Below are 17,656 nucleotides of genomic sequence, written 5' to 3'. Positions count from 1 at the left end.
TCTTTTTGATTTCACAACTAAACCAGCCAGGTTTACTGTCAGACTCCAGCATAGGTCACAAGACTCCTTTCATTTAACCTACATTTAAAAATACAGTCCCAAACCATGATAATCTTAAAAACCAAAAGATACAGTCCTAAAACATAATATTATAAACCTCACACTTGTAAGAAGTTGTTGCAATATAAAATTATACTTATTAAAAAGACTATAAATAGAAAACAGAAAGTGCTGGAAAAACTCAGCAGGTCTGGCAGACATAGAGTAGAGAGAGAAACAAATTTAACGTTTTGAGTCCAATATAGCTTCTTCAGAACTATATATTGTGTCTTTCACAACCTTAAGTCATCCCAAACCGCTTTACAGACAATGAAGTGTTATCACTGCTCTAATGTAGGGATAGAAGCCTATAGCCACTTCATCAAATTCTATCAACAGGAACTGTCAAAGTTTTTCAACTTTTTAAAGATGAGAGATTAAAATAGTTTAATTACTAAATCTATACAACTACAATCAACATTTCAAACACAAGACCCAACTAATTAGAATTTTGGAACACTGACTGATTGATTTATTCCGATTAACTGGAGTTTCATTTATTCTGTCTGCAATGATCTGTCAGGGAAGGTAAAATCATCAATTAAAATGAATGAATTGAACTTTTCTTTTGCCAAAGGTCAATACCTGTTCAGATGTCAGCTTTGGCTCAGTGACAGTACTCTGGCCTCAGAATCAGAAGGCCATAGGTTTAAGCTCCACTCCTGAAACTTGAACATGTAACATAAGCCCACACTTCAATGCAATACTGAGGCAGTGCTATCTTTCAGATGTTACTTTAGACTGAGGTCTTGTCTGCCCTCTCAAACTGATGTTAAACTACGCATGGCATTGTTTGAAGAGCAGCAGGGCATTTCTCCTATTATCCTGGTGAAATATTTATCCATCAACTGACCCTATCAAATTATCTGGCCATTTATCTCATTGTTGTTGGAGGACCTTTGCTATATGTAAATTGGCTGTTGCATTTCCTTGCAACAGTGGCTATACTCCAAAAAGTACCTTATTAGTTGTGCTGTTTTGGACATCTTGAGGACATGAAAAGCACTGTATGAATGTATATGCTTTTCCTTTTTTACCTTCAATACAAATTTGCATAAACTAGTTCTATCAGAGCAGGATCATTAGCTCATTATGATTTCATTATTCTTCAAAGTAGCATTTGTTTTAGGATATTTCAAAACCTTTCATTATTTCTTACTGTATACTTATTTTATAAAATATATTAGTGGACATCCCATGAAATAATTTCAAAGAAAAGTACTAAAGAAAGATGGACATTTGGCCCAGATAGCTCAACCTTCCTTACAGAATCACAAATTTGTTAGTGCAGAAGCCTTCTGGCTCATTGTGTCTGCCTCAGCTCTCCAAATGACACTCAGTGAATTGCTGATTCTCCCACCTTCTCCCCATAACCCTGCACATTCTTCCTTTTTAGACAACAGTCTATTTCCCTTTTGAATGCTTTGATTGAACCTGCCTCCATCACACTCTCAGGCAATGCAATCTAGATTGTAACAACTCACTGCGTGAAAAAGTTCTCTCTCATATTACTTTTGCTTTTTCTGCCAATTACTTTAAATCTGTAACCTCTTTCACAAGTGGGAACAGTTTCACCATATCTACTGTGTCCAGGTGCCTCATAATTTTGAATACCTCTATCAAGTCTCCTCTCAGTCAGCTTTTCTCTGAGGAAAACACAATTTCTCCAACCTTTCTTCATAATTGAAGTTCCTCATCCCTGGAACTATTCTCATGAATCTTTTCTGCACTCTCTCCAATACCTTCATATCCTTCCTAAAGTGTTGCACCAGAACTGGACACAATATTGCAGTTGAGACCAAACTATTGTTTTATACAAGTTCAACATAAACTCCTTGCTCTTGTTCTCTTTGCCACTACTAATAAAGCCTAGGAGGCTGTATGCTTTATTAACCACATTCTCAACCTGTCCCGCCACCTTCAATGACATGCACATACACACCCAGATTCCTCAGATCTTGCATCCATTTAGAGTTGTACCCTTAGAAACCTATTACTGAACTGTGATACAGCACGAAATGGCATCTTCAATGACAAAATGGTTTTTGCTTCCATTGTCCTACCTAGGTGATGATTCCAGGTATGAATCACTCTATGAGAAGAAACGCATTCTGACATCAGTTCTGAACTTGTCAATATTCTTCTCTGTCCAGCAATTGTATTTTAATCTGGGCTCTTGATTAACATGTACTTTTCTAATTAGACTCTTACATACCTTTATACGTTTTCCTGCCTTTCTTTTCTAGTGACAGAGGCACATAGGAGACATCCAAGTCCTGAACATGGTATTTAAGATACAGACAAATCAAATCAGCTTTAGCATGATAGCCTCAACTTCAAACTCTGCATATCTGGCAGGATAGCTCAGCACTTTGTTTACTTTATTCAGTTGTTGATCTGCAACGACTGGATGTGACAACATTCAAGAGCACTTACGGAGAATATTAGATTTGCCTGTTCGTTGTGTAAAGTTTTGGTTGCCTTATCCAAGAAAAGATATATTTCCCTGAGCGGGAGTACAATGAAAGACCACTAGACCAACTGTTAAAAAGTGGGGATTGTTCTATGAGGAGAGATTGAGTTGACTAGCTGTATTTTCCCTAGAGTTTAAAAGAATGTAAGGTGATCTCATTGTTGTATACATTGTTTCAACGGGTTTGACAGGGTCACAATCTCAGAATAAGGGACTGGCCATTTAGGATTGAAATAATCTGTAATTTCTTCTCTTGAAGGATTGTGAATCTTTAGAATTCTCTATCCTAGAAGGCAGTGGATACTCAGTTGTTGAGTATAATCAGGATGGAGACCAACAGACTTTGAACACCAAGGGCAGTTAAGAGTTAACCACATTACTGTGGGTCTGGAGTCAATGTTGGCCAGACCAGGTAAGGAAGACAGATCTCCTTCCCTCGAGGGTATTAATGAGTCAGATGGGATTTTACAACAATTGATGATGGTTTCATGGTCACTATTACTGAGACTAGCTTTCATTCCTTTTTTTTTGATTAATGAATTGAAATTATTAATTGAATTTAAATTCTACCAGCTGCCGCGGTGGGATTTGAACCAATGTTCCCAAAGCATTAGCCTGAGCCTCTGGATTACCACTATGCCACTGTACGTTGATCTCATCTTCATTCTCAACTTTGAAAAACTGTTTGATAGTAACATCTCCCCTGTTTGTTTCTTTAATATAATACTGTCTGTGATGTCACCTGATAGATAACATTCATTGCTGATACTCCTGTGCAACATTGTGAAACTTTGATAACAATTACATATAAATAGTTAAGATAAAAGCAAAAAACTGCGGATGCTGGAAATCCAAAACAAAAACAAAAATACCTGGAAAGTCTCAGCAGGTCTGGCAGTATCTGTGGAGAAGAGCACAGTTAATGTTTCGAGTCTGAATGACCCTTCAACAGAACAGTTCTGTTGAAGGGTCATTCAGGCTCAAACGTTAACTGTGTTCCTCTCCACAGATGCTGCCAGACCTGCTGAGTTTTTCCAGGTATTTTTGTTTTTGTTTTACATATAAATAGTGTTGGGGCCATGACAATTTTGAGTTATAATACTTACTGCAACAGCTTTAGAGGATCCCCTCTAAGCTATAGATCCATGCCTCCTATTTCTCCATCCATGCATGATCCATCCATGGATCAATTCTAGACCCTAAACAATGCTTTATTTGTACAAGTTCCATTACACTGCTCCTTTATTCAGGGACCAATTTACCATATTCATATGCATCAAATTAAATTTGTGGTCTTTTTGATATTTATCTCCAGAATTATTTTAGCACCAAAAGATTACAATATCTTTAAGATGCTGGTCATGCCTGAATGCGCACATCAGCAGATGGAGGGCAGCAACCCTGACTTTCGGTTCCGATCAATTAATTAAAAATCCAAAATGTTCTTTTTCAAGTTATACAATAGAAGTCAATAAGCAATGTTAAACAACAACCTAGAGAAAGGAGGGTATCCCCTATTTTACATCTTTCTTAATTTTATTTTGACTAAATTAAGAGTCCCTCTCCAATAACTGTTGTATTAGAGTACAACTTATGGATCAGGGTGGTAAATTCATTTAAGGTTCCCATCCTTTTTTTCAAATATTTTATCATTTTGAGACACAATGTGTTGCAATATTCTTCCAAATTACACAAATCACCACCAGTTAATTTGATTTCTTCCCACTGTTCCATTCTGATATTCTACAAAGTAGAAGATTTTCATTACAACTTGGGTTGCCACATTAAATCAGTTTTGTCTCCAGTTCAGGTACACTGAGGTGGCAAGGTATTTGCAATTCCTTCTGTATTATAAATGATATTTAAATGCCCAATTTAGTTACTCAAAAAAATCTGGATATTATATTTGTTATTCACGGTCAACAGTTTACGCCAGAACTGTTTTATCAATTAGACCAAACGAAGCAGATAATTAACTTGTGAGGAAGCTCGCATCAATTTTAATACTAACATTTTCCAATTTTTAAAAATGTATTTGGATCTTCCTAAATGTTGTCTCATGTCTCTAGGTTTACACACATCTACTTTAGGCCTTCTTTAGCATCTTCAGCTTTTCAATGTGAAATTGGTCCAGCAAATCACATTAATATGCTCAATAGATGTTCCACTAGCCTCCCACAAGACTGATTCCATCAGCTTTCCCTCACCACTCAAAAACTACATTGTCTGAATTCATAAGGTGTTATGCATTTTCCTGAACTTAACATACTTCTGTTAATGCGCCTTTAAACCATCTATGTCAACATTGAGATCAGACTCAGAGTGACCGTTACTAAAGTCTTTTCAAATTTGACACGTTTCCTAATGTCTGTCTTGGTATCCAATTTGTTCAATGGAAACACATTCATATTTCATGTGCTTAAAAAAATTTGTTTTCCAATCAGCCTTCAAACCCAATTGGCCCTGAAATTCTTAAGCTTCATTTTCTCAATTCTCTTCTCATTACAAATACCAGTCCTATTTTCCTCCAAACAAACTTGGCTGTTTCTATGGATAGAAATAGGCTACATTTTATCAACTATTTCACAATTCGAAAAATGTTGTACATTTTACTGGTTAAACAAATTTTAATACAGAAATAAAATCTAAGTTATTGGCACACAGGAATTATTTGGCTTAAATTCAAATATTAATTTAGACCATCAAAAGAAAATATTCAAAGAGAATATTAAATAATGAGCCAAAGCTTACCAATGTTGCTGAGGTAAATACAGCACAGCCTATGGCCATCAATGCTGTGGCTGTTCAGGGCTGATGTCCAGTGATTTGTAAATTTCTTTAAGAAACAACAAAGCAGTGTCTTCTGATTCCCTATAGAAGTTAATGATACAATATTAGCAGTGAATTTGACAAAGATAATACATAAAGGGTGAAGAGTGCATTTTAGCTTAAGCCAGTGATAAATGTTTCCATGGAAATATGGTTTCATTTTCCTGATCATTCTGTATTATTAATTTTTATAATCATTATAGACGATCATTTAAAAATCAAGAACAATTTAGGCATCTGCTCTAACGAGGCGCAAAAAGTCTTCAAATGGGAGAAAAATTATTCACTGACGCTAATGCAAAAAAATGATTTATCCAGGCTTACATGTTCTGAAGTTTAATCATTAAACATTAGTAGTGTTCCTCATCTTCGCTTGAAGTCACGTAAGCTCCTTTGGACCCATGCACACAATTTCAGGCAATGTGATTTCAACCCTGAAGAAGCTTGGAAAAATGAATGGTCTTCACAGGAAGTCATGAACAAACACCTTGTGAAAGACCTGATACTGAAGATCCCTGGTTTTGACTTCTCACAAAGCTCATGGGCATCCCTAAACAGCATCATACAAACCACAGCAGATGCGGAAACGTGATGCACAAATGCAAAATTAAAACTCTCCTGAATGTGACTGTGGTCACCCAGATCAGACAATGGAACACATAACAATTCAATGCCTGACTCATAAATAAGGAGGAGGCATTATGGCGATACACCTCCACTTCTGACACAATATCCTGGCTTGATCACCTTGATGTAAAATTATAGTTGTTGCTCTATACCCAGCCATACGAAAGAAGAAAAGTAGTAGTAGTAAAGTTACGGGGATTTGAAGTGACAAGTTTGCCTTACTTTCAAGGTACTGCTTATTGGACAAACTACAAGTTAGATATATGAGCAGCCTGTTTACTTTCCAAAATATCAATATTATTTTAATTTCTATTGTGGTTGTGCATTCTGGCTATGTTTTCAGCTAATTTACCTTCACTGGAAATAATGCAATTGTACCAAAGAAAACTGCTGAAGTTTGACTGGTTAATCTCCTTCTAGGATTCAGTTGGTAAGTGTACCTGGACAGTAGCATTGGTTTATTTCTTATGTTACAACAATGACTATGCTTGAAAAAAAATACTTCGTTGGTTGTAAAGAACTTTGGCACATCATGAGATTGTAAAAGCTGCTATATAAGTTCGAGTCTTTTTTATCTATATATAGACCAGGAAGATCCCAGAAATCCTTGAAAAATTCCCACTCTTTGCTAAATTAGCTGATTTAGATTGGGAACTTGGCATCCCTGGAGAAGAATGCAATCCCAGGATTGCCGTTCTATGATCACAGACTAAAGGGCCTTGTTGGAAAATGCATAACTAGGCATTTGATAGGATAGATTCAGGGCAGTTGAGACCTGCAGCCTTAAAGTAGTCTGTTGAAACTCAACATGAAGAATGGCCAAAAGTGAAATACACTCTACTTTGAGGACGCCAGTATAGTGAACAAAAGCAAAAAAAATGGTTAAGGGAAACACATGGAAAGGAAACAAAATGGGATGGTAAAGATTATGATTTGAAATTCCAGAAGGCTGTAAAGTGCCTAATCAAAATCTGAGGCACTCCTCGAGCTTCATTGGAACACTGCAGTAGGCTGAGGACAGAGTTATCAGCCTGACAGCAAGGTGGAAAATTAAAATGGCAGGCCACCAGAAGCTTGGGATCATGCTTGCGGGCTGAAAGATGTTCTGCAAAGCGGTCAACTGATTTGTGTTTGGTTTCCTCTATGTAAAGGATACCGCACTGTGAGCAGTGAATGCAGTATACTAAATTGAGAGGAGTACACGTAAATTGTTGCTTGAGCTGGAAGGGGTGTTTGAGGCTTTGGATGGTGAAGATGAGGTAAAAGGACATGTGTTATATCTCCTCTGCTTGCATGGGAAGGGGATGGCATGTTGGGGGTGATAGAGGAGTGGACCAGAGTGTCACAGTGGGACAGTCTCTTCAGAATGCTGAACAGGGAGGGGAAGATGTGTTTTCTGGTGGCATCATGCTGGAGATGGTGGAGCTATTGACCAACCTTTGTATTCAATGAATCATCCTCTGCCAGTGCCTTAACCAAAAATGGATAAACACAAATAAGGTAAAAAATTATATTATGGAAGTTAATATGCACACCAGGTCTATCTGGTTTGAAGTTCAATGGTACAATAGTAAACGTTTCTTCACCTGGATCTTTCTGCCAGTTGCTAATGCCAAGCACTTCTTCGCTAGTGCAATCTAATGTGGCTACAAGCAGGCCTGATTATTAACATAGTACAAGCTATTGTACTGTGTTAATAATCAGGTGGTGGCATAGTGTTGTACTGGACTAGCATTCCAGAGACCCAGGATAATGCTCTGGGGACCCGGGTTCAAATTCCGCCATGGCAGATGGTGAAATTTGAATTCAATAAAAATCTGGAATTTAAAGTCTGAAGATGACCATGAAACCATTGCAGATTGTCGTAAAAACCCATCTGGTTCACTAAAGTCCTTTAGGGAAGGAAATCTGCTGTTCTCACCTGGTCTGGCCTACACATGATTCCAGACCACCAGCAAGGTGGTTGACTCTTAAATGCCCTCTGAACAAGGGCAATTAGGGATGGGTAATAAATGCTGACTTAGCCAGCGATACCCACATCCCAACAAATATATTTTAAAAAAACTTACTTAACTCAAGCTAGTGTAGCTAGTGTTATATTCCGTTTCTCCTCCTAAGCATTGCCATTTGAACAGGTGTGCTGTGAAACTGGGCCTTAATGGCATAACAACTAATTTGTCTCTCACTGGCAATCAGTGTTTCTGCCCCACAAACCACAGTTCTATGCTTGGTAACCACAAATATCAGCAAACTTCTAATTCTTAACATTAACATTCAAATAAAGATACACATGAAAGCAAGGAACATCTATCCATACACACTAAGAGTCTATAAATTGAAATTTGTCTAGTTTTGCTTTCATATTGGTGTAGTAATACACACACCACACACACACACATACACAATCCCCTAACAATTTATTTATGCTGCAGCGTCTTTTAAAAGCATATTGACATTCAGAGCTTCTCTCATCTTCAACTGTGCTGGTTGGCTAGATACTATTTAACCGGAAGGAAAAAAAAACAAATCAGCTAGACCAGAAAGAAAACCTGAAAGAGAATGTTTAAAACCAAGAAAAAAAATTAATTAGGAAAAACAATGAACAAAAGTTAGGGAAAGAATAAATATGCAGACAGCAGAGATTCTAAGAAGATCTCAGTTTGCATAAATAAAACTACATTAAATTGTACAATTCAAAGTAATCGTTGAATATGATTTTATTCTTCTTATAGTATTATCAACAGCTTTTTAACAGGACATTTGGATAGTCATGTTAGGCTGTCAATTAGGAACAACAGTTGTTTCAAACAACACTCAAAAAGATCTGCCTCGACTAAGAAAAGCATTTAGCACCAAGTATGTTTTGAATAGTTGGTCACTTAATTCATAGTAGAACAATACATACGGGATATTTAATTTGGCTAAAGTATTCCTTGTTGGAATTAAAGCTTCCTCAGATATTTTCTGCGCACCAAACACACTCAAGCTCTCATAGACAAACCCAAGCTTCCTATGAACAGAAGAGAGACCTTCTAACTAAACCAGAAGTCCCTTCCAATTTGAAGTGGCTTCAAATCATTCGTGTTTATATGGATATCGCAATGAGCTTGTTAAATGACCCTTTCAATGCTGCATCCTCAGTGTGGTCCAGAATGAGGTCTTCCACAAAGTAGGCTGGGCGAGTATTGTCTGACCATAAGAGGTGCATGTTTCCAAAGGGACAGTTTGCTTAGATTAGTTTCCTTAGGTTTTGATTGAATGGGAGGGAGTGGGGTGGGATGGAGTGGGGAGGAAGGCACAAACCATGGCCTGAATTTTTCCCATATCGGGCGGGCTCAGCAGGAGTAGTCAGGAACCATTTTACGCAGGCGGGCCAATTAAGGCCTGCCTAGCATAATGCACGTCTCCAGCATCAGCATGAGGGGGCAGGCGAGGGCAGGAGCGCAATGTCCACCGGGTCGCCTATTCAAAAATAGCGCAGGCAGCCATGCAAAGGCTGCCAATGACTTTGCATTACCATTGCAATGCAGAATGTCATTGCAGAACAGGGCAGGTCGACGGTGCAGTCGGCCCCAAAGTTTTCTGACCAGTGCCTCACTGTCCCTCTGGAGGAGGTGGCAGCACGCCGGGATATCCTTGTCCCACGGGACGGGAGAAGGAGGCCCCCCCCCACCCCGACCTCACCAATAATGCCTGGGAGGAGGTGGCATCCAGGGTAAGCTCCCATAATGTAGTGAGGCGCACATGGGTGCAGTGCCGCAAGCGCTTCAATGACCTCCTGCAATCAGGAAGGCATGTGTCACTTAGCACAGCAGTTAGGAGCAGCCTCACTCCCAACCCCCCACCCCACCCCTCCTGGACCTCAGGGTTCTTAGAGTGTGAGTGGCTAATGTCAATGAGGCAGCATCTGGGCAAGGGGGTGAGCCCTGGCTGCTTGGAATGAGTGTCTTGCGGCTCGAGTGTCAGGAATCGGCTGAGCCCTGTAAGGTTTTCCTCAGGTGGGGTTGGCCAAGCTGCAAAGGCAATACAGGTACAGGGTGGACTAACCAATGCTCTTCTCTCCTTTCAGGAGAAGACAGCCCACAATAATCCTGAGGCGCTGCGGACTTGCAGAGGAACGCCCCACATCTAATCCTGTCCAGATACGAGCAGGAGGCACTGGAGCTGGAGAGGCTCCATGTGTCTAGGTCAACTGGCTGCGGTGAGGTTGGTATGCCACAGGGAGATAAGAGTGCAGCGCACTGAGGTCAGAATGTCTGTCATAACAGCCATTCCACTGTTGTCTCTAGATTGATGTGAGCCTCGAACATGGAATCCTCATTGATAATGGAAAGACAAAGGCACCCTGATCCAGGTGCCAGGCATGCACAGTAGCGTACTGACTTCAACTAACGACATGTCCTTGTTCTTCCTTTCAGGGTCACCGGAAGCCCATTGGGGTCAGGAGCCTGAAGGACCGCTGCTCACCTCAGCACACAGAGGATATAAATGCATCAGTCTCACACACTCTCAGCCAGGCAGGCACCAGTGCAGATACCAGCACCTCAGTGGGATTTAGATTGTCGGATACTATCTCGGTGCACAGCGGTGAGGCCACTTCACGCTTGCTTGAGGTGCAGGCGGAGGCTGAGAGTACCCAGGGTGCCGGCAGTCGGAGGACTGCTGGGGACCAGGAACATGCTCAGTTGGTGGCTGATGATGTGTCTCTGGAGTTGTCCTTGAGGCAGCAGATGCTGCAAGTGCAGCAGTTTGTGGAGGATCTGGCAGAGATACATGAGGGAATGCGTGCCATGGTCTCCGTGGGGAGTCCATGTGGAGCATGAGCAATGCAATGACCCTCATGGCCGACCGCCCTGCCTCCACCACGGAGAGAGCGGCAACTCTCATGGAGAGGCTGCTCCAGGAGCACCACCAGAGATTCCAGGAGATGAGTTTCGACCTGCAAGCCCTCACACTGGCAATGACCTCAAATGGTCAATGTCAGTGTAGGAGATGAATTGGGCACCCAGTATCCCAGCTAGGTGCCCATCCATCAGTGGTGAGCAGGCAAGTCCAAAGCGACCTCACATTGGTGCACGAGCTGCTGTCGTCTCTGCGGGCTCCTCTCAGGGCACTCTGGATGAGGGCAGCAACTCCTCCGCCCCTTTGCCAGTGACCGTGGCATCCGATGAGGCTGCGGCGACTGGGGAGATGCCAGCCGTGCCACCGGCCGCTCTCTCCCGGGCGGGGCCAGCACAGGCTCCACAGGCCAGAGGACACCTGCCAAGGTCATCAAGGGCAGCAGAGTGAGCAGGCTGTCCCGAATGCCATTGCCAGCAAAGGGGGAAGCACCTAGACATTAGACCTGCTAACGCAAATGTCAATCATCTTAGACATGGGCTTATCACTGGTGTTATTTGTTTGCCCCACTTTTAAGTTTTTTTTTATATATGTAGGTGTGATGGAGAACACCTTTACATTTAATTGGATTTATGTATGCCAGGCACCACACCAGTAACAGTAAATGTGTTTTCTTTCAGCAAGCCTCTGGGTGCTTCATTAGTTCTGCAGGTGAAGGGTAACCCATGATGTTATGAGTGACTTGTTTGTCGTTGAGCTTTACTGAAATGGCACAGAGTGCATGTTGCTCAGCAGGCAAACATTACTGTCAAGAATCGAGTATGGCATGTGATGGTGGTTCATCTTTGGTTGGATCAAAGCCTCCTGGGTGTCTCTGCCTCCCAGGAGGTTGCCCAGGTCAGCGTCTATCCCCTGAGCATTCTCGTCCTTGGACGCACTACTGGGCTAATCGTCTGTAGCCAGAGCAGCTGTGTCAACATCATCTTCCTCCACCGCATCCCCCTTTTCCTGTGCCAGATTGTGGAGACTGTAGCAACCACTATCAGTGATACACGATCTGGGGGGTATTGCAATGCACCCCGAATGGTCCAGGCATTGGAAGAGCATCTTGAGAAGACCGATGGCTCTCTCTACCAGTGCCCTGTGGAGGCATGGCTCCTATTGTATCGCTGCTCGGCCTTTGTCCTTGGATGGCAGAGAGGCGTCATGAACCATCTTTTGAGGGGATAGCCCTTGTCGCCCAACAGCCATCCTTCCAGCGGGGTGGGAGCACTGAAGAGCCTCGGCACCTGGGAGTGTCTCAGGATGTATGCGTCATGGGAGCTGCCTGGGTACCTTGCACAGACTTGCAGAATCTGCATCCTATGGTCACACACTATCTGCACGTTCATGGAGTGGAAGCCATTCCTGTTGATGAACGCACTTGGCTCACCTGCTGATTCCTTGATGGCCACGTATGCAGTCGATGGCAACCTGGATGCGGAGGAACCCAACAATTGCTGCAAAGCCTCTGGTTCGCTCTGCCTGGCTGGCCTCGTCTGTGTGATAGTGAATGAAAGTTAATGCACACCTGAACAGAGTGTCTGTCACCAACTTGACACAACTGTGGACAGCTGATTGGGAGACTCCACAAAGATCACCCACCAACCCTTGGAAAGAGTCAGAGGCATAGAAGTTGAGGGCCACCATGACCTTCAGGGCCACTGGCATGGGGTCTCCACCCATAGAGTTGGAGCCGATCTCAGGCCTGATCCTCTGACAAATGGAGGACATGCTCTCCCTTGAGAGAGGGAGCCTCCTTCGGCATTGCACCTCGGACATATTGAGGTAGCTACATCTCTGCCTGTAAACCCTGGCAGCAGGATAGTGGCGTCTTCTGCGGCCCCTTCCATCTTGGACTTCCTGTTGGCCCTGCACGTCTCCTCCCACAGGTCACTGCCCTGGAGGCTGAATAGGGACACCTGGCCTCCTCCTCCTTCTGGCCCTCCCTTCCTCCTCAGAGGAGGTGCCTCCAGCGGAGACCACAATCCCCATTCCCAGGGTAAGGGAAGGCAGTCTGATACCTGGAAGACCCCAAGTGTTATGACTCCTCCAGAGTCTTGAACTGAAGCCTGTTATTTCTGTCAAAGCAGCTCTGAAGCGAAATGAAGTTGTCCTGTTCACACAAGCAAGTAGCAATAAGGTATAATCTAAAGTACTAACAACTTGCATCAGCGAGCCCACTCACCCCTCTTATCCCGCCCACAGATGAGATTTTTGAAAATGTGGCCTACCCGCCTGCCCCTGTGTGACGCCCTGAAAATTGCATGAGCTGCGCAAGATCAAATTCAATTGGTGCCTCAAGGGCCTTAATTGGCACATTAATTAAAGGCAGGCGCGCCTCCGTCCTCATGGCACGCCCGCCTTTCAAAACATCGCGATGGTGCGCGGTGACGTCTGGACTCATGCCTGATGTCATCGTGTGTCATTTTACATTCCGGCGTGTCAGGCCCATCCCCGCAAGCTGAATGTAAAATTCTGGTCCATAAATTTCTATTGAAAAAGCATCACACGGAACAAACTGTCTCTATCCTCTATACCTTTCTTTTCCTTCATGGGCTGATGACTTGTACACAGAGATTAAATAATTAATAGCACTGATTATTCAAGTGAAAAAGATCTTCATAGATCAGGTTAAGATTGTCAGATATTTTCCACACACTGTTTAACTGGGTGATCCATTGTTGCCCTGGACTTATTCTGTGTACAAACTGAAAATGCCAGTTTAATAGAGTAATACAACTCCCTGCTTTTAGAAAAACTGTTATAAAATATTTGCTTTTAACAACTTATGAAGAACACTGGATATGCTTTGAGCCTGTATAATCTATTGCTATGTTTCACAGCCAGGAAAATAAATCAAGTTGGTTGATGTGAAAACCATCAAAAAAATTTAATTTTTCAGAAATTGTGCTTCATCCTTCCCCATCACAGTAAAATTTGACTACCTTTAATGATCCAATTTTATATCTTAAAAAAGCAGTAATGCAAGAAAAATATCATAACTTTTACTCTTTCATTCTGTTCACTAGTAGTAAATGTGACATTTGGAGCTTGCTACAATTAGGAGGTAATCATTATATAATCCTTTTTATACAGTAAGCAAGTCAGTTAGCATGAAGAAGTGCAAAACATTGATTAACCTTCGGGCAAATAAACAAGTAACTGCCTTGTCTCATATTTTATTTATATTTAATAGGCCATAATTTATTGCAATGTTTTGCAAGATGGGCATACAGTTCAGCCTGGGACATTGTTAATGAAAGGTTTTGAATTATTCATTTTTAAATTAGGCCATGAAATATAAATTGAAGAGCATAAGTATTGGTGGTTGCTCTGCAGTGTGAAGATATCCTGAAATAAGTACAACATATTGAAAGCATTTCCTGCTTATTTCCAATTTTAAAACTTTACTGACAATATCTGATGAGTTAATTTGAAAGAATTTTAAGCAAATCAAACTAATTCTACAGAGGGAGTAAGTATGAATATCTCAAGTGGTTGCATCATACTTCGTTGATACTTATTACTCTTTGGACATCTGGCTAATTTCAGAAAAAGTATTAAAATCTGCCCAATTTCTACAATACTGCCATGTGGAAAATTAAATTATTTAATCAATCCTGTGGCTGAAGAAGGGTGGAATGCATTAGAATGATATTCTGCTGCTTAACAAAACTGGCTAAGCTTCTTCTGAACTAGGATCTTATATCAAGTAAACGGATGGGCTTTAACTACAGAATCAATATCCACTGTACAGTTTTTACTAATAATTACCAATGTTATTTTGATCAATGACAAAGACTAAAATTAATTTGATGCTGCAATGTATTTTTCAGTTATACATGTGCATTTGAAGTTCACGAATTAATCATCTCTGAAGTCTGCCCTTGAGCACAATGTACAACCATCAGTAAACACATTGCTGAAATATAATGTAAATTCTATTTATGTGGAAAGGCTAGTTGAATATTCTTATACATTAAGGCCAATATTCAAAAAAGTAAATGTATTTTTACTTTTTTCCCCCAAATTTTCCAGCATGACCATTTTTAACTATTCCCTTGAAAATAAATCTTAACATTAATAGTTTTTAGTAATGCTTTGACCATCACTATCTTATCAAAATTTTGCAGAAAGGGAACAAAAAAAAAACTGACTAAAGGTGGTGCCATCAGCCTCAAAGCAAATATTCCACCTGCTTTATGCAACATCAATGCATCGGAAGTCAAGGCCACCTTTGAAAGCAAGGTTGCCACCTAAAGCCGATAAAGTTGTGAAAAAATGAGTCTTGCTATAAAAATTTTCCACATGCTTGCCATGTCCTTTCCAAGAAAGTGATGGAGCATCATTAGAATACTCACTCAGATATTGTTCTGCATTTCTACTAATCAACTGAAACAGCATTTATTCTGCTGTATAGATCACTGACCTACCTTTTCAGTTGCAGACCCTTCAAAGTCTAAGAACTAGGGATATAATACTGAAGAAATTTGTTTGCTTCTAAAAATTCTCAACATCAGGTATCGGGTCAAAAAATCAAACACCTTTTTAAAAGATAATGAGACAGATTTGAGGCCAATTTGCAAACATTAAGCTACGTAAAAGCTGTTGTGCATGCATGGAATACACTTGAATTTCCCAAAAGGTATACCAGTAAAGTTAATATATATTTCAATAGGTTTCATAAACCTGAGCCAATTGAAAGCAATCAGCCATTTAAGAAAGCAGCTCAACCATTCATTAAAATTTCACAATCAGAATGGTCAAATATTTCAGAAATTCCCTTAAGTAATAATGAGAATATTTTTGATATTACATGACTAACATTATTTCATCAATTTAAGTTTCAATGGGAGACGAGAGCTGAGGCATTGCCCCATGGTCTGGTTCGTCATTTTGAATACCTCATGCTTCATTCAAACTTCATTATCCTCTCTCTGGGCTGGATCTTTTTAAAGTTTATATAAAATTATTTAAGGATGGCAGCATTTGGAATCATTCACATTTATTAGAGTAATTACTGTAGGATAGCTCCACAACTTTGATAAAAATGCTATTCTTGGAAGCCAAGCAAAAGTCGTGCCATACTCAGCACACATCTAATATATAGAGCCTCAGATTATCTGGGTAACACCAATTCTCTCAGACATTTCACCTAGAATGATGCTTGGTTTCACCATGTCCAAATCACCAATCCAGCACCGTTCACTTCAGCCTTGTGGATTAACCATAACAAGGGAAACTGAAGACAGCTGAGGCTCATATGACGATATTTTAACCAATGAAAAGATCACATTCTGCTCTCTGAATGCCCAAAAGAGCTGATCAATAAAACTGCCCAAATCAGAACCACAGATGCAGTATTGGAGAAAGCCCACCTGCTTCATCTGGCTACTCAAGTTTCCTTAGCCATGCACCACAAAAATGTACTACAATGGAGGTATAAGGGAGGGGTAGCACCTCTCACAAGTGAGTTCGCTGCACTCTGGAGTGGTTCATCCTGTATTGTTCCTCACATTCACCCAGCTCTTACCTGTGGCTCCAAGCAGTTGTTAGCTTGCAACAGCGGCCACACTCCAGCAAACTGTTTTGACAGACAGCCCAAACCAGTTGAGGGTAGCAGTTGGGTCACCTACCCATCTTGTAGATAACACACACTCTTGCCACTGTGTGCCAGTGGTGGAAGGAATGAATATTTAAGGTGATGGATGGGATGTTGGTCAAGTGGCCTGCTTTGTCCAGGGTGGTGTTGGGTTCTCGAGTGTTATTGGACCTATACTCACCTAGGCAAGTGGACAGTATTCCATCAAACTCCTGATTTGTGCCTGGTAGATGGTGTATAGGCTTTGGAGAATCAGGTGGTGAGTTACTTGCCAGAGAATTTACAGTCTCTGACCTGCTATTGTAGCCACTGTATTCACATGGCTAGTCCAATTAAGTTTCTGGTCAGTGGTAACCCCTAAGTTGTTGATCATGGCGAGTCAGCAATGGTAATGCCATTAAATATCATGGGGAAATGGTTAGATTCTCTCTTGTTGGAGATGGTCATTGCCTGGCATTTGTGTGGTGTGGATGCTACTTGTCATTTATTAGCCAGTCTTCAGCCAATTCGATTCACTCCACATGATATCAAGAAATGGCCAAAGGCATTGGATAACACAAAGGCTGATAACATCCCGGCTGTAGTACTGAAGATTTGAGCCAGAAGACTCCAGAGCTAGCCACACCCTAGCAAAGCTGTTTCAGCACAGTTTCAACATTGGCATCTACCCGGCAACGTGGAAAATTGCCCAGATATGTCCTGTCCACACAAAGTGGGACAACACAGGACTTCATACATGCTAAACAGCAGAAGCACATGTTAAAGACAGAGCTAAGTGATCACAAGACCAATAAATCAGATCAAGCTCTGCAGTCCTGCTACATTAAGTCATGAATGTTGGCAGATAATTAAACAACTAAGCAGAGTAGGAAGCTTCAAAAACATCCTCACCCTCAATGAAGGGGGAGACCAGCACAGTAGTGCAAAAGACAAGGTTGACACATTTGCAACCATCAGCCAGAAATTCCAACTGGATAACTGATTGAAGCCTCCTCCTGAAGTCCCCACTATCACAGATGCCAAGAACAAGGGCAGCAGCCGCATAGGAATACCACCAATTGCAAGTCCCTTTCCAAGCCACACACCAATCTGACTTGGAACAATATCGCCGTTCCTTCATTGTCTCTGGGTCAAAATCCTGGGAC

At 41.3% G+C, this 17,656-nt stretch overlaps 1 protein-coding gene across 1 annotated transcript in view; it reads right to left on the bottom strand.

Moving 5' to 3' along the window:
* The window catches only part of LOC121289831 (SEC23 interacting protein), a 126,081-nt gene that overhangs the window by 6,779 nt on the left and 101,646 nt on the right, over positions 1–17,656 (bottom strand). The window contains exon 18 of the mRNA XM_041209718.1: positions 5,324–5,443. Within this exon, the coding sequence (XP_041065652.1) occupies positions 5,362–5,443 (82 nt within the window). The 3' untranslated portion in view covers positions 5,324–5,361. The remainder of the gene's footprint in view (positions 1–5,323; positions 5,444–17,656) is intronic.

The sequence above is a fragment of the Carcharodon carcharias genome, chromosome 17 (assembly GCF_017639515.1).
Source record: "Carcharodon carcharias isolate sCarCar2 chromosome 17, sCarCar2.pri, whole genome shotgun sequence".
NCBI lineage: Eukaryota > Metazoa > Chordata > Chondrichthyes > Lamniformes > Lamnidae > Carcharodon > Carcharodon carcharias.
Note: the sequence above shows the minus strand (reverse complement) of the source record. Positions and strands in the feature narration are given on the sequence as shown.